We start from the raw sequence: 23121 nt of genomic DNA, 5'->3' as shown, positions 1-23121 counted from the left end.
TGAATACTGTAGCAGCTTCTGATTTGCTGAACAAAGCTGACTAGTGAATGTTTCCCTGAGCCCATTACAAATGCCTCAGAGCTGGAACTAGAAGCTTGAGAGCAAAGGTTGCCCTTCTCCACTATTCCATTTTGGTATAACTTTTTTTTTTCTAACTATAAAAGCAATGCATGCTTAACACTCAACTTGGACAGCGTTCAATGCCTCCTGCCAAATGGGGCCTTCAGCATTCATATGAAGGCTGGAGATCCCTGAAGGGCTGTCGAGGATACAAGTGACCCAGTTTCCTGTGCCTACTCGGTCTGGGGACCCAATAATGCACCCTCAACATTTAGCTCATTCTCAGTAGAGGGAAAATATGACAGGACTATTCACTAGAGTTTTTCCCCTAAAGCAATGATTTGAGAAACAGCCATGAAATGAGGAAAGTTCCACCCTTTGAGAGCAGCAGGGTTACAAGCTGTGGAAGACTAGAGATGGCTGCAAACTCTGACACTCCTGCCATTACAGCGTGGAACTATCCCCTCCTCTTGAATCTGGGTAGGCTGTGAGACTGCTTTGACCAACATTACACGACAGAAGTGAGGCTGTGCCACTTTCCAGGCCTGGTCTGAAGGGATCAGCACATCTATTCCCATCTTGGAATGCCTGCTCTTGCAATGCTCACTGTGGAGGAAGCCAGCACCATGTTAGGAAGCCAACTGCCCTGACACCACCAGATTGGGAGGAGCCCAGCAACGTGGGGAGGCCAAGGATGAGAAGTGGGGAGGAGTAGGGGGAGGAAAGCAGAAAGGGGAAGAGGGTACACTGCGGCCGTTTTAGAAGGAAGAAAGGAAGGAAGGAAGGGATTGAAGGAGAGTGGAAGAAAGAGTGAGCAGGAGGAAGGGAAGGAGGAAGGGAGAGAGGGAGGGAGAAGGGAAAATGTGTGCAAGCCTAGGGAGCTTGCTGGGACACAGGAAGTGCCTCTAAATGGGCCCAAACAAAAAACCCTTCCTGATACTACAGCCTGCAGCTTCTCTCATCCTTCTCATCTCAGCTTAAATATCTGTCCCGGCTGTCTTCGCCGCTAACAAACATAGAAGTCAGCCAGTGCACCAGATGACCAAGTTGCCAGATTGCCAACAGTGTTTTTCAGCAATGTGGTCTCTCTTCCACTCCTCCATCCAAGTCTGTCCCTGAACCTCTTGAACCTGCTCAGGCCAGTCACACACCTGCCTAGAGCTGGGTACTCCAGCAGCTTTACTGGGGACCTGGCCGTGAACTCTGTCATTTCTCCAGCCGAAGCAGACAGCTAATCCTCCTGCCCTGATGTTCATCCTATCCCTACCTTGTCTCCTATGCAAAGAGGAGTGCATTTTTACACAATGCATTCACGATATCACCGGGCCCAAGTTTTCCCGAGAACTGCACTGCCACAGGGCTGCTTCTTAGGGTGGCCAGCCATCCTAGTTTGCCCAGGACTTAGGGGTTTCTAGAGATGTGGGATGCTCAGTTCTTGAGCAGGAGCATGCTGGGAAAACCTGATCTCTGCTCTGAGGCTGGTCTGTCCAGTGCCCCAGGTCATTACAATAGAAAAAGAGGCTCAGAGAGTTTTTAAAAGAAAAATAGGCCGGTGCAGTGACTCACACCTGTATCCCAGCACTTTGGGAGGCCAAGGCGGGCAGATCATTTGAGCCCAGGAGTTTGAGACCAGCCTGGGCAACATGGCGAAACTGTCTCCAATCTTTTACACTTTATGTAAAATATAAAAGAAAAACAGTGGGGGTGTTTCCAATTTAAATAGCATGCACCCTAATGGCCAGTCAATATTTAACGAGGGGCAACAGTACATACGCACATACAAGCATAAAGATCAACAACATTCTGCATGGATATTGGTTTGATGAGTCAAGAAGATTCAACAAATGACCTAAACACAGCTCAGACAAAATCATGCCCAAGCACATGTGCAGCCACCACCTTAGCGACTAACTCTGTTATTCATCCCTAACACTCCCTCAAAGCATGCATCACACCAGTCACCTCAGAAGGTCCTGATGACACTTGTTTCTGAAAGGAGAATCGCTCATATACAACTGGTAAATGAAAGTGCATATACCACAGAGGCTGTATCTGGGCAGCGGTGGGTTTTCTCAGACAAGGAGAGCCAGACTAGTGGGAATAAAATGACAGCCTTCAACAGAAAAGCCCTCAGCACTGGCAGCAGAAGCCCCTAAAAGTATCTTATGAAAATAAAAAACAAGTGCCTACTGCCTTCCAATCCAGCCACAGGACTTTGGTGTTCTGCTATTAACTCCATTTTTCCCATAAGCCCTGAGAGTTTTAGCAGCAGTTTCGCAGAGCAGGAGGTTTCTGAGGAACGTTTACCACACTGTGGCAGAAACAGCCACACTAGTTTAGCATCCCTCTTCTCTAGATCGTGAGCTCCTTTAGGGCAGGAACTGCATCACTCTTACTCGGCACTGTATACCCAGAGCCTAGCACAAGGGCTGACAGATAAAGTGTCTTATTGATGGATAAGTTACAAAACTGACTTGAATGGAACCAATAACATCTCCCCCAGCAGAAACAGGACTGAAATCCTGGATGAACATCCTGCTCAGAGAGGAAGGACACTCTGGCCTCAGGGCACACTGCTCCCCTTCCTAGGCCCAAATGAGGCCCAAAACCCCTCCGCTGATTTCCTTGATCATGACAGAGAAGGCAGGAAAGTCCCAGTAGACTCAATAAATACAGAAAGATAACAGAAAAGGGCCAGGCGCAGTGGCTCACGCCTGTAATCCCAGCACTTTGGGAGACGGAAGTGTACAGATCACTTGAGGTCAGGAGTTCCAGACCAACCTGGCCAACATGGTGAAACCTTGTCTCTACTAAAAATATAAAAATTAGCCAGGTGTGGTGGCGGGTGCCTATAGTTCCAGCTACTCAGGAGGCTGAGGCAGGAGAATCGCTTGAACCTGGGAGGAGGAGGTTGCAGTGAGCCCAGATTGCACCAATGCACTCCAGCCTGGGCGACAGAGTGAGACTCTGTCGCAAAATAAAAAAAAAGAAAGATAACAGAAAAGGCCAATAAGCCAAGAAGATGTGAATTTTACAGTGAAGCAAAGATATCAGTGAAGCTCAGGTTCTAGAGACAGCTGCTGGTTCAATTCCAGGCTCTGCCACTTACGTGCTGAGTGACCTTCCATAGGTTACCCTGCTGCACCTCACCTACAGAATGGCAGTAATCCTCATACTCACCTCTTAGAATTGTTGTGAGTATTCAACAAGATAAAGAATGAAAGAGTGTTTGCTTTGCACAGGGCCTGGAATATAACAAGCCCTCAACAGAGGTATTTTGGCATGTTATTAACTAACAATAATAATAAACATGTGTGGGCCGGGCGCGGTGGCTCACCCCTGTAATCCTAGCACTTTGGGAGGCTGAGGCAGGTGGATCACAAGGTCAGGAGGTCAAGACCAGCCTGGCCAAGATGGTAAAACCCCGTCTCTACTAAAAACACAAAAATTAGTTAGCCGGGCATGGTGGTGGGCGCCTGTAATCCCAGCTACTCGGGAGGCTGAGGCATGAGAATCACTTGAATCTGGGAGGCGGAGGCTGCAGTGAGCTGACATCGCGCCACTGCACTCTAGCCTGGGTGACAGAGCAAGACTCCGTCTCAAAAATAATAACAATAATAATAATAAAAAAAGTGTGAGGACCAAACCATAACTAGCTTCTCCTCCAGGGTTCTACTGTATACAGAACAAGTGAAAGAGCTTGGGGTTATATTACCAAGCAGGCCATAAAACAACAGGAACCAAGAGAGCCGGCCTGCTGTCGGCACATGCATCACAGCAGGGACCATGTGGGAAGAGCTGCGGCAGATGAGGAAATGTCCCTAACCGCATGGGTGCTGGCAGGGATGTGAGGAACACAGAGAAGGAACAAAGGGGACAAGGATCTTCTCTCTGTCGCTAACAACAAATAAGATAAACAAATCAAATATAAATGTAAAATAAAATTTCACTTAGGAAAGGAGAAGGGAGTGAAAAAACGTTAAATCTAATTAAACTTTACGTTTTAAAGTTGCTGAAGTGGTCTTAAAAATCCTAAAATAAAGAAAATGCATTTAGCATTTCATCTGCATTCCAACATCCCTTGGGCTCACAGAGCCTTTTCGTACTGGAGCTGGAAGACAAATTCTCAAAATTAACCAAAAGACAGCAAATGTGTAATGCATGCTCTATGAATTTTGTTTCATTGGAGGCTGTAAAAGAGACAAGGCCAAAAGAAAATGTGACACACTGTTGATATAATTGTAGGACTTCTGGAAGTTCAAAACATTTGGAAATAAATTTTGATTAAAACTGTCTGTATATGCTGTATGAAAGGAGAAAAGGTTAGCCCTTGACAAGGATGGAAGGGGCCCTTGGGCCTGACAACATGCATAAGTTTAAGGCATTGCCACCTACTTCGTAGCATCTAACCATGATTTTTTACTCTTATTAGGGGAATAAGAAAGTAAATCTATAACCAACATTAAAATTACTTTGCACTTGTAATCAAAATAGTTCTATGATTTGTCTCTGACTATTCACAGAATTGTACATTCTGGTGTTTTTTGTTTTGTTTTGAGACAGGGTCTCTCACTCTGTTACCCAGGCTGGAGTGCAGCGGCACCATCTCAGCTCACTGCAGCCTTAATCTCCTGTGTGCAAGCGATCCTCCCACCTCAGCCTCCTGAATAACTGGGACTAGAGGCACACAACCCCGTGTGTGGCTAATTTTTTTGCATTTTTTGTAGAGACGAGATTTTGTCATATTGCCCAGGCTGGTCTTAAACTCCTGGGCTCAAGCAATCCACCCGTCTTGGCCTCCCAAAGTGCTGGGACTACAGACAAGAGCCACCTTACCCAGCCATAAATTCTGGTTTTTTAAGCCCAAGTTATTTTACATTTGCTTTTCCAAAATGCATTAAATTGTAATATTAAAATCCTTTAAAAAAAAACTGTGTATAATTTATGTCAATTTTTCATCAAAATGATCAGATGTATTATACACCACGAGCTTAAATTCTGATCCATTATAAAATTATTTATGATTGCCCCAGGCACTTCATATAATTACCTAAATAAAATATACATTATTTCAAGAAGTATGCCAGGTGTGGTGGCACACCGTCTGTAGTCCCAGCTTGGGAGGCTGAGGAGAAAGGATCACTTGAGCCCAGGAGTTCAAGCCCAGCCTAGGTAACATAGCAAGACCCTCTCTGTCAAAAAGAAATAAATAAATAAAAGGTGTTTAGGAATACAAACACCCAATAATAATAAACACTCCTCTTTAAAAACGTAGACGAAAGCAGTTGTCCTTTCATTCAAGCATTCCTTAACAACTATAAATGTTCACCCATTTAAAATGCCTTCACTTACGCTTTTCTGATATTCTTTGCTTTCATCTATGTTTCAAGGGACTTTAGAGCATTCTAAAACTCATCTGAGATTACTCAGAAATGGAATGATTCCACAAACACCTGCAAGCAGAGAAGAACAATGCTGGCAGCATCTAATCCTTGTCTCAGAAAAGAAAAATAATTACTCAGAGGACTTGACTTAATTCCTCATTCTGTGAAGAAACATGTTTGCAGCAAACCACTTTGGAGGATCCCAGTGGACACAGGGTAGGAAAAACCACTGGAGACATCCATGACCAGACTTGTAAATGGAGTTCTAAATTTGGATATTTCCAGGAGAGGCAAATCTATTCTGCTCCATCAGAACCCAAGTAAGAGTGGGATTTGAATTAAGGTGAGAATGTTCTGTTCATCTAGAATCCATGTATTCTTACAGCAAATGGACATTTTTTACAAGTAGGAAGAGAATTAAAAGGAAATGCCAAGGAGGAGTAGGAATATCACCCATCTAAACACGAGCACATCAAATGAGCTGACAATCCTCAATGTGGGCTCTGCTACAGAGCTTCAAAAAAATTTCAAAAATTTTATTAAGGTTGAAAATAGGCCTAATAAAAAAAAAATCTGGGTTTGCTTAATCCAGAGAGAGAAAGTTAAAGCATAGGAAACACTAAAGAGTTAACAATTAGGATGGGCTTGGTGGCTCACGCCTGTAATCCCAGCACTTTGGGCGGCCACGTCAGGTGGACTGCTTGAGCCCAGGAGTTCAAGACCAGACTTGGCAACATAGCGAAACACCATTTCTACTAAAAAAAAAAAAAATACAAAAAAAATTAGCCGAGTGTGGTGGCACGTGCCTGTGGTCCCAGCAACTTGAGAGGCTGAAGTAGGATGATCACCTGAGCCCAGGAGGTGGAGGTTGCAGTGAGCGGAGATCTCCTACCACTGCACTCCAGCCTGGGTGACAGAGTGAAACCCTGTCAAAAAAAAAAAATAATAACTGTCTACAAAAGGGTGTAACTAGAGCAACAGATACTGCAGTTCGACCTTGAGAAAGACATTCTACTTAGGAAGAGCTCAAAATGAAATGCATTACCAAAGGAGGCTATGTTTTCTAATTTAAAAAGAAACTTTTTCTCTTATGTATTTCTCCGTGAAGACCTATGAATATGTTTTCCAGCAACCTTGAAGAAAAGGGTAAAATATGATTATATTTAGTGCAATTTATCCCCAGAAACATGAAAAGAAACTAGAAATGAATGACACCCTTAAAGTCTTTACAGAATCATAGTTCTCCTGAAAACCAGGACCATTATTCTGAGACATTTTCTAGCTAAGTCTTGATTAGTCGAACTAGGTTGGCACACCCAAGAATAAACAGGTAAGCAGAGACCTAAATCTACATTATCCAATATGACAACCATGACCTATACATGGCCATTGGGCACCTGAAAGGTGGCTGGTCCGAATTGTTAAGTATAAACTACACACAAAGTTTTGAAGACTTATTACAAAATTCTTAGCACAATAGTGGGGAAAAGAGAAACTTATAGCACTAAATGTGTATATTAGAAAAGAAGAAAGAACTAAAATCAATAATCTAAGTTTCCTCCTTAGGAAACTAGAAAAACAAGAGCAATTAAATGCAGAGTAAGCAGAAGAAAAGCAATAACAAAAACTAGAGCAGAGTGCTTGCTTCAGTAGCACATATACTAAAATTGGAACAATACAGAGAAGATTAGCATATAAACTTTTTTTAAAAAAATAGAGCACAAATCAATTGACAATAGGAAACCAGTAGAGAAAATCAAACCAAAAGCTGGCTCTTTGAAAAAATAAAGTCAATAAGCTTCTAGAAAGGATAACTAAGAAAAAAAAAGAGGACACAAATCACCAATATCAAAAATGAAACAGAGGACATCACTATAGAGCCCATGGACATTAAAAAGAGGGTAAGGGGATACCACGAACAACTCTAAATCCACAAATCTGATCACTTAGACAAAAAGACCAATTCCCTTAGTTTCTCAGGGTTCCCAAAGAAAAAAAAAAAAAAATTAAGAAAAGACCAATTTCTTGAAAGGTACAATCTGCCAAAACTCTCACAAGAAGAAATAGACAGGCTGGGTGCAGTGGCTAACGCCTATAATCCCAGCACTTTGAGAGGCCGAGGCAGGTGCATCACCTGAGGTCAGGAGTTTGAGACCAGCCCAGCCAACATGGTGAAACCCCTTCTCCACTAAAAATACAAAAATTAGCTGGGCATGGTGGCATGCACCTGTAATTCCAGCTACTCAAAAGGTTGAGGCAGGAGAATTGCTTGAACCTGAGAGGCAGAGGTTGCAGTGAGCTGAGATCATGCCACTGCACTCCAGCCTGAGTGACCAAGCGAGACTCCATCTCAAAAAAAAAAAAAGAAAGAAGAAGAAAAGACAATTTGGATAGACCTATATCCATTGAGGAAACTGAATCAATATTTAATAACCTTTCAAAAAGAAAGCACCAGGCCTAGATGGGGTCATTGGTGAATTCTATCAAACATTTAGGGAATAAATTATACCAATTTTCTACAATCTATCTCTTTCAGAAGATAGAAGCAGTGGGGGTACTTCCCAACTCATTCTATGGGGCCAGAATCTACCCTAATACCGAAACCAGATAAAAAAATTACAAGAGCCAGGCGCAGTGGCTCATGCCTGTAATCCCAGCACTTTGGGGCCTAGACATGTAGATCACTTGAAGTCAGGAATTCGAAACCAGCCTGGCAAACATGGTGAAACCCCATCTCTACTAAAAACACAAAAATTAGCCAGGTGTGGTGGCACACACCTGGATCCCAGCTACTCAGGAGGCTGAGGTATGAGAATCGTTTGAACCCGGAAGGCAGAGGTTGCAGAGCCAAGATTGCACCACTGCACTCCAGCCTGGACAAAGTCCAATACCTCTCATTAATACAGACACAAAAATCCTCAACAAAATAGCAAATAGAATCCAACAATGTATAAAAAGAATTATACACCATGATCAAGTGGGATTTATCCCAGGTATGCAAAGCTGGTTCAACTCAAAAATCAATTAATCAATCAAGCTAAAGAAGAAAAATCGCCTCCCCCTCCCCCTCCCCCTCCCCCTCCCCCTCCCCCTCCCCCTCCCCCTCCCCCTCCCCCTCCCCTCTTCTTCGGTCTCCCTCTCCTTTTTTCGGTCTCCCGCTGTTATCGAAGCTGGACTGTACTGCCATGATCTCGGCTCGCTGCAACCTCCCTGCCTCGGGCTCCTGTGACTCTCCTGCCTCGGCCTGCCGAGTGCCTGGGATTACAGGCGCGCGCCGCCACGCCTGAATGGTTTTTCTATTTTTGGTGGAGACGGGGTTTCACCGTGTTGACCGGGCTGGTCTCCAGCTCCTGGCCTCGAGTGATCTGCCTGCCTAGGCCTCCCGAGATGCTGGGATTGCAGACGGAGTCTCGCTAACTCAATGCTCAATGGTGCTCAGGCTGGAGTGCAGTGGTGTGATCTCGGCTCGCTGCAACCTCCACCTACCAGCCTCCTGCCTTGGCCTCTTAAAGTGCTAAGATTACAGCCTCTGCCCCGCCGCCACCCCGTCTAGGAAGCGAGGAGCATCTCTGCCTGGCCGCCCATCGTCTGGGAAGTGAGGAGCGCCTCTGCCCGGCCGCCCTATCTGGGAAGTGAGGAGCGCCGCTGCCCGGCCGCCCATCGTCTGGGATGTGAGGAGCGCCTCTGCCCGGCTGCCACCCCGTCTGGGAGGAAGTGAGGAGCGCCTCTGCCCGGCTGCCCCGTCTGGGAGATGAGGTGCACCTCTGCCCGGCCGCCCCGTCTGGGAGGTGAGGAGCGCCTCTGCCTGGCCGCCACCCCGTCTGGGAGGAAGTGAGGAGCGCCTCTGCCTGGTTGCCCCGTCTGGGAAGTGAGGAGCGCCTCTGCCTGGCCGCCACCCCGTCTGGGAAATGAGGAGCGCCTCTGCCCGGCTGCCACCCCATATGGGAAGTGAGGAGCGCCTCTGCCCAGCCGCCCCTTCTGGGAGGTGAGGAGCGCCTCTGCCCAGCCGCCCCGTCTGGGAGGTGAGGAGTGCCTCTGCCCGGCCGCCCCGTCTGGGAAGTGAGGAGCGCCTCTGCCTGGCCGCCACCCCGTCTGGGAGGAAGTGAGGAGCACCTCTGCCCAGCTGCCCCATCTGGGAAGTGAGGAGCGCCTCTACCCGGCTACCACCCCCTATGGGAAGTGAGGAGCGCCTCTGCCCGGCCGCCCACTCTGGGAAGTGAGGAGCGCCTCTGCCCGGCCGCCCACTCTGGGAGGTGAGGGGCGCCTCTGCCTGGCCACTCCGTCTGGGAAGGGAGGAGAGCCTCTGCCCGGCCACCCCGTCTGGGAGGTGAGGAGCGCCTCTGCCCGGCCGCCACCCCGTCTGGGAGGAAGTGAGGAGCACCTCTGCCCGGCCGCCCCGTCTGGGAGGTGAGGAGCGCCTCTGCCTGGCCGTCACCCCGTCTGGGAGGAAGTGAGGAGTGCCTCTGCCCGGCCGCCCCGTCTGGGAGGTGAGGAGTGCCTCTGCCCGGCTGCCACCCTGTCTGGGAGGAAGTGAGGAGCACCTATGCCCGGCTGCCCCATCTGGGAGATGAGGAGCACCTCTGCCCGGCCGCCCCGTCTGGGAGGTGAGGAGCGCCTCTGCCTGGCCGCCACCCCGTCTGGGAGGAAGTGAGGAGCGCCTCTGCCCGGCCACTCCGTCTGGGAGGTGAGGAGCGCCTCTGCCCGGCCGCCCCGTCTGGGAGGTGAGGAGTGCCTCTGCCCGGCCGTCACCCCATCTGGGAGGAAGTGAGGAGCGCCTCTGCCTGGCTGCCCCATCTGGGAAGGGAGGAGCGCCTCTGCCCAGCCGCCACACCGTCTGGGAAGTGAGGAGCGCCTCTGCCCGGCCGCCCAGTCTGGGAAGTGAGGAGCGCCTCTGCCCGGCCGCCCTGTCTGGGAGGTGAGGAGCGCCTCTGCCTGGCCGCCACCCCGTCTGGGAGGAAGTGAGGAGCGTCTCTGCCCGGCCGCCCCCTCTGGGAAGTGAGGAGTGCCTCTGCTCGGCCGCCCCGTCTGGGAAGTGAGGGGCGCCTCTGCCCGGCCGCCCCGTCTGGGAGGTGAGGAGTGCCTCTGCCCGGCCGTCACCCCGTCTGGGAGGAAGTGAGGAGCACCTCTGCCCGGCTGCCCCGTCTGGGAGATGAGGAGCACCTCTGCCCGGCCGCCCCGTCTGGGAGGTGAGGAGTGCCTCTGCCCGGCCGCCACCCCGTCTGGGAGGAAGTGAGGAGCACCTCTGCCCGGCCGCCCCCTCTGGGAAGTGAGGAGCGCCTCTGCCTGGCCGCCACCCCGTCTGGGAGGAAGTGAGGAGCGCCTCTGCCTGGCCGCCACCCCGTCTGGGAGGAAGTGAGGAGCACCTCTGCCTGGCTGCCCCATCTGGGAAGGGAGGAGCGCCTCTGCCCAGCCGCCACACCGTCTGGGAAGTGAGGAGCGCCTCTGCCCGGCCGCCCAGTCTGGGAAGTGAGGAGCGCCTCTGCCCGGCCGCCCTGTCTGGGAGGTGAGGAGCGCCTCTGCCTGGCCGCCACCCAGTCTGGGAGGAAGTGAGGAGCGCCTCTGCCCGGCCGCCCCGTCTGGGAAGTGAGGAGCGCCTCTGCCCGGCCGCCCCGTCTGGGAAGTGAGGAGCGCCTCTGCCCGGCCGCCCGGTCTGGGAAGTGAGGAGCGCCTCTGCCCGGCCGCCCCCTCTGGGAGGTGAGGAGCGCCTCTGCCCGGCCGCCCCGTCTGGGAAGTGAGGAGCGCCTCTGCCCGGGCGGCCCCGTCTGGGAAGCGAGGAGCGCCTCTGCCCGGGCGGCCCCGTCTGGGAAGCGAGGAGCGCCTCTGCCCGGGCGGCCCCGTCTGGGAAGCGAGGAGCGCCTCTGCCCGGCCTCCCTGTCTGGGAGGTGAGGAGCGCCTCTGCCCGGCTGCCCTGTCTGGGAGGTGTACCCAACAGCTCCGAAGAGACAGCGACCATCGGGAGCGGGCCATGAGGACGATGGCGGTTTTGTTGAAAGGAAGGGGGGGGGGAAGTGTGGGGAAAGGAAGGAGAGATCAGATTGTTGCTGTGTCTGTGTAGAAAGGGGTGGGCATAGGAGACTCCATTTTGTTCTGACTAGGAGAAATTCTTCTGCCTTGGGATGCTGTTGATCTATGGCCTTTCCCCCAGCCCCATGCTCTCTGAAACATATGCTGTGTCAACTCAGGGTTAAATGGATTAAGGGCGGTGCAAGATGTGCTTTGTTAAACAGATGCTTGAAGGCAGCATGCTCTTTAAGAGTCATCACCACTCCCTAATCTCAAGTACCCAGGGGCACAAACACTGCAGAAGGCCGCAGGGTCCTCTGCCTAGGAAAACGAGAGACCTTTGTTCATGTGTTTATCTCCTGACCTTCTCTCCACTATTATCCTATGACCCTCCCATATCCCCCTCTCTGAGAAACACCCAAGAATGATCAATAAATACTTCATAAATTAAAAAAAAAAAAAAAAAAAAAGAAGAAAAATCGCATCATCACATCCATAAACACAGAAAAAGCATTTGATGAACTTTAATATCTAGTCATGATAGAAACTCTCAGTAAACTAGGAATGGCTTTTTTTTTTTTGAGACAGAGTCCCGCTCTGTCATCCAAGCTGGAGTACAGTGGCGTAATCTCAGCTCACTGCAACCTCCGCCTCCCACGTTTAAGCGATACTCCTGCCTCAGCCTCCCAAGTAACTGGGATTACAGGTGCGTGCTACCACGCCTGGCTAATTTTTGTATTTTTAGTAGAAATGGGGTTTCCCATGTTGCCCAGGCTGGTCTCAAACTCCTGACTTCAGATGATCTGACCTCCTCGGCTTCCCAAAGTGCTGGGATTACAGGCGTGAGCCACCACGACTGGCCGGGGAGACCTTCTTCAACTTGATAAACAGTATCTTCAAAAAACCTACAGGAAACGTCATACTTAACAGTGGGAAACTAGAAGCTTTCCCGCTAAGAGCAGAAATAAGCCAAGGATATCCCCACTCACCACTCTTTCCAACAATGGACTGGAAGTCCTAGCTAATAAAATAAGGCAAGAAATAAAAAGAAAAATAAAACTGTCTTTGTTCACAGATGACATGATCATCCAAGAAGAAAATCCTAAAGACTAAACAAAAAAAACTGAAACCAGGCAGTGATTACAGCAAGGCTGCAGGATACAAAAGTCAATCACTTTCCTATATACCAGCAATGAACAGGTGGAATTTGAGATTAAAAACACAATACCATTTACATTAGCACCCCCCAGAATGAAACACTTAGGTATAAATCTTTAAAAAATTTAGAAGATCTATATGAGAAAAATTAAAGAAGTGATTAAAGAAGTCAGAGCACTAAATAAATGGAGAGATATTCCATGTTCATAGACAGGGAGATTCAATACAGTCAAGTTGTCAGTTCTTCCCAACTTCATCTATAGACTCAATGCAATCCCAATCTAAATCCAGCAAGTTATTTTGCAGATATCAACAAACTGGTTCTAAAGTTTATATGGGGAAGCAAAAGACCCAGAATGGTCAAAAAAATATTAAAAGAGAAGAACAAAGTTAACGGGCTGACACTATATGACTTCAATACTTATAATAAAGCTACAATAAATAAGACAGTGTGGTATCGATGAAAGAAGAGAGAAACAGACCAATGGAACAGAACAGAGAGCCCAGAATTCGACCCTGATAAATACAGTGAATTGATCTTTGACAAAGGAGCAAAGGCAATACAATGGAGCAAGGGGTCTTTTCAACAAATGATGTTGGAATAACTGGATATCCACATACAAAATCGTGCCCTAGACAAAGACCACAGACCCTTCACAAAAATTATCTGAAATGAATCATAGGCCTAAATGTAAAATGCAAACCTATAAAGCTCCTAGAAGATAACAGGAAAAAATCTAGATTATGTTGGGTAGGATGATGACTTTTTAGATATAATATCAAAGGCACAATCTATGAAAATAAGAATTGATAAGCTGAGCTTTTTTAAAATTCAAATTTTCCTCTCCATGAAAGGCAGTGTCAAGAGAATGAAAAGACAAGCCACAGACTGAGAAAAAATATTTACAAAAGAAATATCCTGTAAAGGATAAATATTTGCAAATTGAATATTCACAGAAGACATATCTGATAAAGGATAAATATTTGCAAGTTGAATATTTGCAAAAGACATATCTGATAAAGGACTAGTATCCAAAATATAAAAAGAACTCTTAAAACACAGTAACAAAACAATCCAATTTTTTAAAATGGGCCAAAGACCTTAACAGATACCTCACCAAAGATGATATACAGATAGTAAATAAGCATATGAAAAAATGTTCCATATCATATGTCATCAGGGAAATGCAAATTAAAATGAGGTACCACTACATACCTATTAGAATGGCCGAAATCCAAAACAATTACAACACCAAATATTAGCAAGAACGGGGAGCAACAGGAACTCTCATTCATTGCTGGTGGGAATGCAAAATGATCCAGCCACTTTGCAAGACAGTTTGGCAGCTTCTTAACAAACTAAACATACTTTTATTAAGTCCAGCAATTGCATTTCTTGGTATCTGCACAAAAGAGCTGAAAACTTATATACATACAAAACCTGCTATAAACACAGATGTTTGGCCAGGCATGGTGGCTCACACCTGTAATCCCAGCACTTTGGGAGGCTGAGGTGGGCGGATTACCTGAGGTCAGGAGTTCGAGACCAGCCTGGCCAACATGCCAAAACCCCATCTCTACTACAAATACAAAAATTAGCCAGGTGTGGTGGCACGCACCTGTAATCCCAGCTACTCGGGAGGCTGAGGCAGGAGAATCGCTTGAACCCGTGAGGCAGAGGTTGCAGTGAGCCGAGATCACACCACTGCACTCCAGCCTGGGCAACAGAGCAAAACTCCATCTCAAAAAATAAAATAAATAAAAAATAAGAAAACATAGATGTTTATAGCAGCTTTATTCATAACTGCCTAAACTTGGAAACAATCAAGATATCCTTCAGTAAGTGAATAAATAAACTGTGGTATCTCCAGACTATAGAACATTATTCAGTGCTAATACAAAATGAGCTATTAAGCCATGAAAAGAGAAACTTTAAATGCATACTACTAAGTCAAAGAAGCCAATCAGAAAAGGCTACACACTGTATTATTCCAACTATATGACATTCTAAAAAAGGAAAAACTATGGAGGCAGTAAAAAGATCAGTGGTTGACAAGAGTTAGGGAAGAGAGAGGGATGAATAGCCAGAGCACAGAGGATTTTTAGGGCACTAAAAATTACCATTACTGGCCGGGCGTGGTGGCTCACGCCTGTAATCCCAGTACTTTGGGAGGCCAAGGCAGGCGGATCACGAGGTCAGGAGATCGAGACCATCCTGGCTAACACGGTAAAACCCCGTCTCTACTAAAAAAAAAAAAATACAAAAAAAAATTAGCTGGGTATGGTGGCTGGCGTCTGTAGTCCCAGCTACTCGGGAGGCTGAGGCAGGAGAATGGCATGAGCCTGGGAGGCGGAGCTTGCAGTGAGCCAAGATTGTGCCACTGTGCTCCAGTATGGGCGACAGAGCAAGACTCCATCTCAAAAAAAAAAAAAAAAAAAAACATTACCGTTACTGAGTATATACCCAAAGGACTATAAATCATTCTACTATAAAGACACATGTACATGTATGTTTACTGCAGTACTTTTAACAATAGCAAAGACTTGGAAGCAACCCAAATGTCCATCAGTGATAGACTGGATAAAGAAAAGGTGGCACCTACACACCATGGAATACTATGCAGCCATAAAAAAGGATGAGTTCATGTCCTTCGCAGGGACATGGATGAAGCTGGAAACCATCATTCTCAGCAAACCATCACAAGAACAGAAAACCAAACACCACATGTTCTCACTCATAAGTGGGAGCTGAATAAGGAGAACACATGGACACACCAGGACCTGTTGAGGGTTGAGGGGCTAGGGGAGGGATAGCATTACGAGAAATAACTAATGTAGGTGACAGGTGGATGGGTGCAGCAAACCACCATGGTACATGTATACCTATGTAACAAAACTGCACGTTCTGCACATGTACCCCAGAACTTAAAGTATAATAATAATTTTTTTAAAAAAGACAAAATGTTAGGAGAAAACAACTGTCAAGCTAGGATTCCATGCCCAGCTAAGCAATCATAAAAAATTAAGGCAAAATAAAAACATTTTAAAACCTACAATGACTATGTTCTACTAACAGACTCTTAGTAAACAACTGATATATCATAGACTGTACTTCAGAAAGAAGAGCCCAAAGAAGGAAGCAAGACAGGTTGGTGACCACAGAAATTGATAAAATATATTATCAAATACAGCCAGTTACAGATTATAAATAAATTATGATTAAAAGTGATTATGATTATGATGAAAAGAAAAGTGGCAACATGGATGAACCTTGAAAACATTATGCTAAGTGAAAGAAGCCAGGAACAAAACCACACATTATATAATTCCATTTACATAAAATGTTCAGAATAGACAAATCTAAAGAGATGGAAATTAGATTAATGGCTACCTAGGACTGGGGCAACAAAGAAGAGAGTGGGAGTAGGCTAGTACTGTTGATGAGTACAGGATTTCTTTTAAGTGGGACAAAAGTGTTGTAAAATTAGATTGTGGCAATGGTTGCACAACTCTTAATAAACTAAAAAAATTGACTTGTACACTTTAAATGGGTGAATTGTATAGTATGTGTATTATATCTCAATAAAGTTATTTTAAAAAGTGGAACTAGAAAGGAAAAGGGGATGTTCAAATATGCTAAGATCCTTATAAATTTTGATAGAAATTTTTGTAACTATTCATGAATGTTAAAAACTTAGAAATAACCATTAGGAGAATAAAAACACCATCTACAGCTCCCTCTATATACACACACATACACACACACACAAACACACACACACACACACACACTTCCTCTCATCTACTAAAAGACAGAGTCTATGAGACTAGGTCAAAAAAATCTTATTGAGAAGCCAGAACAGAAAAAGAAACAAAATCATAAAAATAAAACAAAAAATACTCTGTATGATACTGTAATGGTAGACACATGTCATTATAAATTTGCCCAAACCCACAGAATATTAGAGTGAACCCTAGTGTAAACAGGAGACTGTGGGTGATAATGATGTGCCATGAACAACTGTTATAATCCAACAATGAACTTAGGTTCATCAGTTGTAACAAATGCAGCACTCTAGTGGGGGATGTTGATAATGAGGGAGGCTATGCATGTGGGGGCAGGGATATATGGAATATCTCTGTACCTTCCTCTCAGTTTTACTGTGAACCTAAAACTGCTCTAATCAAATAAAGTCTTTATTTAGAAAAAAAAAGAGAATGTAAACTACCTCATCATTGCTTGTAATGATTACATAGTAAAATCATATTTTGAATATATTCAGTTAAATAAAATATATTTTAAATTAATTTCACCTATTTCTTTTTACTTTTTAAAATGTGGCTACAAGAACTTAAAATGACATATTTGGCTCACATTTGAGGCTTGCACACATTTGAGGCTTCTCACATTTGAGGCTTCTATTGGACAGGGCTAAGCTAAACAATCAAAGAAATACCACTGTATTAGCCACACCTCTGGGTTCCCAAACATTTTCAAAATGTGAACAGAAGAAGGGAGGAGGGCAAATGCCAGCAGGAGCATTCTGAGGACATGTGTTAAGTACAACAGCAGCAATAGCCGCAGCTAGTATGTGGTTCTAAGTAAGTAACAAGCATAAACAATGACTTTCCAGGAAAGGAGATGCTGAGTTGCAGCTTCTTTTTTCTCTCCATCCAGGAGTCTCCCAAAGACCCCTTCCTGGATGTGGCTCTCCTGCTTACCTTTGATAAGCTCCGGCCTGTACATTTTACGCAGCTGCTCCAGGAAGCTGTTGTAGAAGCCCTCTGCCTGCTCCGTGGGCATCGCTAGGTGGAAATCAGGCTTGTTTCCCTTCAGGACACACTGGAGGGTAAACTGGCTGACACACAGAATCTCGTACTGTTTGTCCATCACACTCTTCGACCAGTGCTTCCCGCTCTCATCCTCAAATACGCGCAGGTTTAGAATCTTTCGGACCCTAAGGGGAAAAAGAGCAGTGAGAGCTACCTGAGAGATCACAAGCCCCCCAACACACTCCATACCCCAAAAATGTCACCAGCTTCCGGCCAAATAAGGACATAATGATGACTCCATCCCTGACAGGAGGCATGACCTCAGGCAAGTCACTTATCCACCCTGTGCTTCAGTGTCCTCAGTTGCGATACAGAATAATAACAGTTCTACCTCACACAGTTGTTTTGAGATTGCTTCTTTTTTGCCAGTCGCTCCAGTTCACAGCAGCTACTGGTGAGAACTGGGGATAAGATGACAACCACCTATTCTCTGCTCCTTTAGGTCGGGGATATGTCAAAACATGGGTCCAATTGTAATTTTTCATGAACGAATTCATCACATTACGATAAATGACATCCATTTTTACACCCCTTCTTGGAGCTACTCAAAACGAATAATTCAGCTGAGCACGGTGGCTCATGCCTGAAATCCCAGTACTTTGGGAGGCCACAGTGGGTGGATCACCTGAGGTCAGGAGTTCGAGACCAGCCTAGCCAACATAGAGAAACCCCATCTCTACTAAAACTACAAAAGTTAGCCAGGCATGGTGGCGGGCACCTTTAATCCCAGCTACTCAGGAGGCTTAGGCACAAAAATCGCTTGAACCAGGGGGCAGAGATTGCAGAAAGCTAAGACTGCAACACTGCACTCCAGGCTGGGCGACAGAGGGAGACTCTGTCTCAAAAGAAAAAAAACAAAAAAAAAGAACAATTCAGCAAATACACTGAGAGAAAAATCATGGTTATTGCAAATATGCAAAAAGATCTGGAGAAAGACACCTTGACAACTATGTCACAAGCTCCTTAAGCCCCAGAGGGGCTCTCCCTATACATGTGGATGAAGAAGGATAGTCACCATGGCAAGAAAGTCGACCAGGTGACATCTATAGGGTCAGATTTGAGAAGCACAGCAGAGAACCACCAGCATGAAAGCTGAAATCCCATCATTTGAGAGCCACCCTTCTGGATGATGTTAAGTAGATGACAGTTTCAAAGACTCTATAAATACTAATTCACTGGCTCTTAATATGGGCATCCTTAGGGACAGGTGCTACTCATTACCCCCTCTCCACAGCCAAGACTTGTCTTATGTTGAATCACATCTCTTAAGCACCAGGCTAAGTATTAGCTCTGTAGTATGTCAGAGCCATAAAGACATTCAAACCCACAGCCTCAGTTTTTAGCCATTACACCATTCTACAACTTCTTTGAGTATCCAGGGGACAGCTACTAAAATACCACCATCACTGAAGTAGTATTGAATGACAGTTATCCATCATCAACACCTTAGCAGGAATTCATTTTCAAGTCTGATTTTCAATCTAACACAAAAGAATCAGTTGGGCAGGGTTATACGCAAGCTCTGAGCACCAAGAGCCAGAATAAATGGATCCAGCATCTAAAGTAAAAGTGCCCCGTGGTAATGGAGGGGAGGAGGTGCACGGAGGGCACATTCTGATTTTATGTCTGGAATGAATGGGAGCTATAAAGTGAACAATCATTAAGCAGGATTTTAGGGCCATATTTCGTCTATGCTGCCTTGGCTAAGACACCTAAACCTTTCTGTAGTCGAGTTTGCCCATCTGTAAACTCAGAGAGCCGGGCAGGCAGCAGCAACGGCAACCCCTGCTCCTCAACCCCCGCCACCACCTTAGTAAAAAGATCATTGGCTTCAAGGTCAGGGAGCCCAGACTCTAACTGGGGCTCAGGCTTTTTGCTAAGTGTGTGTGCATGAACTGGGGCAAGGAATTTAACCTCTCTGAGTTCTAGATCCCTATGTGCACAGCGAGCTAGTAGACATTCTAAAAATACATAGTGCCCAGATAACATTGCCCAATTTAAAAAAGAGAAACCAAACATAAGAAAAGAGGCTTGGTTTTTGCGTTAAGAAAACAAGAGGCATGCTCTGAGGCCATAGTAGCAAACAGACAGAGGATAGGCGGTGCTCCTGCTCTAAGGCTGACTTAGCATTGAGGTCTCCCAGATCATTCTTCCTCAGTCTCCTTCTCTGAAACACGGAGATAACCATACTACATCCAATGCGACAATGGTTAAAAGTGACAGGGGCTCACTTCACAGGCACAAAGTACTATGGAAGTTCCCAGCATAACCACCACCACATAGCCCACTCAAACAGCAATGACAGAAATGCATCTTACATGTGCTCCAGTTCCTTCTGCGTATCCTCCAGGGAAATACCCAGCAACACACATATGCCCCTTCCAATGGCACTAATCTGCTCTCCTCCAACTAGAAAGGAATCAAAAGGGAGAGAAGAACTCAGAACCAAACAAGGTCATAAAGCACTTTTAAGTAACCATAGGAGTATTTTAAACATCATACATACTTCTTATAACTTCTTTGGTTAAAGTCAGTATGTATTCGAAAATGAAAAGAGTTACATAAATGCAGTGAGATGATAACAATTCCCATCCATTCTGATTTTATCTCTGGAATGAATGAGAGCTGTAAAGTGAACAACCATTAAGCAGGATCTTAGGGCCATATTTCATCTATGTTACCTTGGGTAAGACACCCAAAATTTTCTATGGTCAAGTTTGCCCATCTATAAAAACAGAACTGTGTTTTCCTCCCCCAGAGAAGCCAGCTCAGCTATATTAATTCTCAGAAAAGAGATTCCTGCCTTTTGCAGAAAATCAAAAAAATATGGTAACACAGTATACAGGAAGCACAAAGTGGAAAATGTTCATATCATAAATGATTTTCCTACTTACTATGAGGACAAATACATAATACATAAAAATCACAATTTATGTGTTAAGCTTCAACTCATCAAACTGCTATTATTTCCCAGTTTAGTTTTGCGGTTACATTCTAAGCCAATGATCTCCAAATATTTTTCAATCATGCATCTTGTCCATTTGAAAAAAAAAGGCTCTAAGCACATACTCCTAACATTTGTATATGTATTTACAACCAAATGTATGCCCTACTACCACTAGACAATATCTCAAATGGTAGCAAGATGCATCATTATGGGCCGGGTATGGTGGTTTATGCCTATAATCCCAGCACTTTGGGAGGCTGAGGCAGGCAGTCACATGACGTCAGGAGTTCGAGATCAGCTTGGCCAACATGGCGAAATCCCATCTCTAATAAAAATACAAAAATTAGCCGGGCATGGTGGCGGGCGCCTGTAATCCCAGCTACTCAGGAGGCTGAGGCAGGAGAATCATTTGAATCCAGAAGGTGGAGATTGCAGTGAGCCAAGATCACACCATTGCACTCCAGCCTTCCAGCCTGGGTGACAAGAGTGAATCTCCATCTCAAAAAAAAAAAAAAAAAAAGTGCATCTTTATGATGGAGAATTCCTGGTTTTTTTCATTTGTTTGTCTTTTTAAGAGGCAGGATCTCTCTATGTTGTCCAAGCTGGAGTGCAGTGACTATTCACAGGTGCAATTCCACTACTAATCAGCACAGGAGTTCTGACCTGCTCTATGTCCAACCTAGGCTGGTCCATCCCTCCTGATGGTCCTCTGGTCCTGGGAACTCACCATATTGATGCAGAACTTTGGTATGACAGCAGGTCAGCATAGCGTACTATAGCCCAGAACCCCTGGGCTCAAGCAATCCTCCCTGCCTGGGCTTCCAGAGTAGCTGGGACTATGGATGCATGCCAACATACCCAGCTAAATCTGTATTTCAAGTGGTGCTCTTTAAAATTTTCTATTTTTTGCCAATTATTTGCCAATCTTATTAGATTATGTTGTTTTACTACTTCATCTTGTACTGACCTAATGTTCTAATTGGAATAGAAGGGTCAACTCAGCCATTTTCTTGTTGTTTGCTTGCTTCTGCAGGATAATAGCTATAAATATAACTAACACAGTAGCAAAGACTATGCCATGTTGCAATACACTGCTAAAGAAACGGTGAGAAACCTCCCTCTTTCTTCAGTTGTAATGGCAAGAGACCACCTGCTATTCAGATCCCAGCAGAGCACATCAATCCATTCCTGAAATATCAGTAATGCTTAATTTCTTTATTTTTATGCTAAAAATTTTTAAATCTTTTCTTCTGTGCTGCTTTTCTTATAACGAACTATGTGTGTGTGACTTATTGTCCTTTGAGCCACTGCCTCAAAAGCTGAAATAGAAATAATCTATCCTGACATAGGCAGTAAACAATTGGGGGTTGGTTTGCTCATTTGCATTGCTTCAGAAAAAGCCTTTGGCTTTATTCGTTCTTTGAATAAATCAACATTACTTTCTATGTTGATATACTTTCTAAATTTTTCCCAAAGTATGTTTTAAAAAATAAAGGTCATGAAGTTATATCTATCATCAAAGTAAGGATTATATATTTTAGAAAATATGAGAAACACGAAAAAAAGAACAAAGGTAAGTACTTTAATATTTTAATGATTTCCTTTTAATATTTTATCTATTCATACATTTTAATTCATATTTGTTTTCAACTACTATAATAATGTTGCATGTAAATTTTTATAATAATATTGCATAAGAATTTTTTCATGTCATAACCTTTTCCTAAACACCTTTTAATAGATTCATCTCATCGAGGAGACTGATTAACCATTCCATTTTGCTGGACATATGGCTTCTTTCAAAATTTTCACCTCAATAAATAACAGTATAGTGAAAATCTTTGTACACTAAAGCCTTTTCTACAGTTAGGATTATCTGCTTAGAGTAGATTCTAGAATCACTGTCAAAGAATTTTGACAGTTTTATAATTATCTTAACATGAAACAAATTATGGCCCAAAGTCTATATATGACACAGAGACTGCTGTCTTATTTTGGAGCAGTTTTGTCCCCCCTCCAGGGACAAGTAGAAGGGCTAGGAGATTCAAAAGGATTTTTTATTATAAGTAAATGGATCACCAAGGGAAAAAAATCTGAGAATCACCACTTTGAACAAAAGATCAAAGGGCTGGAAAAGACCTGAGATGTTTGGTCAATTTTTCTACCTACTAGTGGCATCAGACCTGAGATCTCTACTTCAAGAATTCATAACCTTTAAAGTTAACCTAGTTAAACCCAAACATTTTAGATCCTCTTCCAACACTGTTTATGGACATCAAATTTTAGCTGCTGACACTGAATGATGGGACATGGGGGTTATTGCACTATTCCATCTGTTAATATGTTTGAAATGTGCCATAATAAACTTTTAAAAATCAGATTATCACAATACCCAACCTAAGGCATCAAAATGTGTTTGATCAAGCTGGGTGCGGTGGCTCATGCCTGTAATCCCAGCACTTTGGGAAGCCGAGGCAGGCAAATCACTTGAGGCCAGGAGTTTGAGACCAGCCTAGTCAACATGGCAAAACCCTGTCTCCACTAAAAATACAAAAAAATTAGCCAAGCACAGTGGCGTGCACCTGTAAGCCCAGCTACTCAGGACACAGAGGCATGAGAATCGCTTGAACCCAGGAGGCAGAGGCTGCAGTGATCAGAGATGGCACCACTGTACTCCAGCCTGGGCAACAGAGCAAGACTCTCTCAAAACAAAAACAAAACCAATTAGCCAATTGG

The 23121-nt window shown here is 44.9% G+C and overlaps 1 protein-coding gene, 1 non-coding gene and 1 pseudogene across 2 annotated transcripts in view; 2 read left to right on the top strand and 1 right to left on the bottom strand.

Moving 5' to 3' along the window:
* Nucleotides 1–23121, bottom strand: part of DTD1 (D-aminoacyl-tRNA deacylase 1) — a 176727-nt gene that overhangs the window by 151012 nt on the left and 2594 nt on the right. The window contains exons 2-3 of the mRNA XM_024239028.3: nt 19757–19847; nt 17328–17563 (exon numbers count right to left, since the gene is read on the bottom strand). Of these exons, the coding sequence (XP_024094796.1) occupies nt 17328–17563; nt 19757–19847 (327 nt within the window). The remainder of the gene's footprint in view (nt 1–17327; nt 17564–19756; nt 19848–23121) is intronic.
* Nucleotides 4361–4481, top strand: LOC112130415 (U6atac minor spliceosomal RNA). The gene has a single exon (XR_002912687.2). It is a non-coding gene; the product is annotated as a U6atac minor spliceosomal RNA (small nuclear RNA).
* Nucleotides 7082–7138, top strand: LOC112130381 (U6 spliceosomal RNA; annotated as a pseudogene).

This window comes from Pongo abelii, chromosome 21 (genome assembly GCF_028885655.2).
Source record: "Pongo abelii isolate AG06213 chromosome 21, NHGRI_mPonAbe1-v2.0_pri, whole genome shotgun sequence".
NCBI lineage: Eukaryota > Metazoa > Chordata > Mammalia > Primates > Hominidae > Pongo > Pongo abelii.
This window is presented reverse-complemented; position numbering and strand designations above follow the sequence as displayed.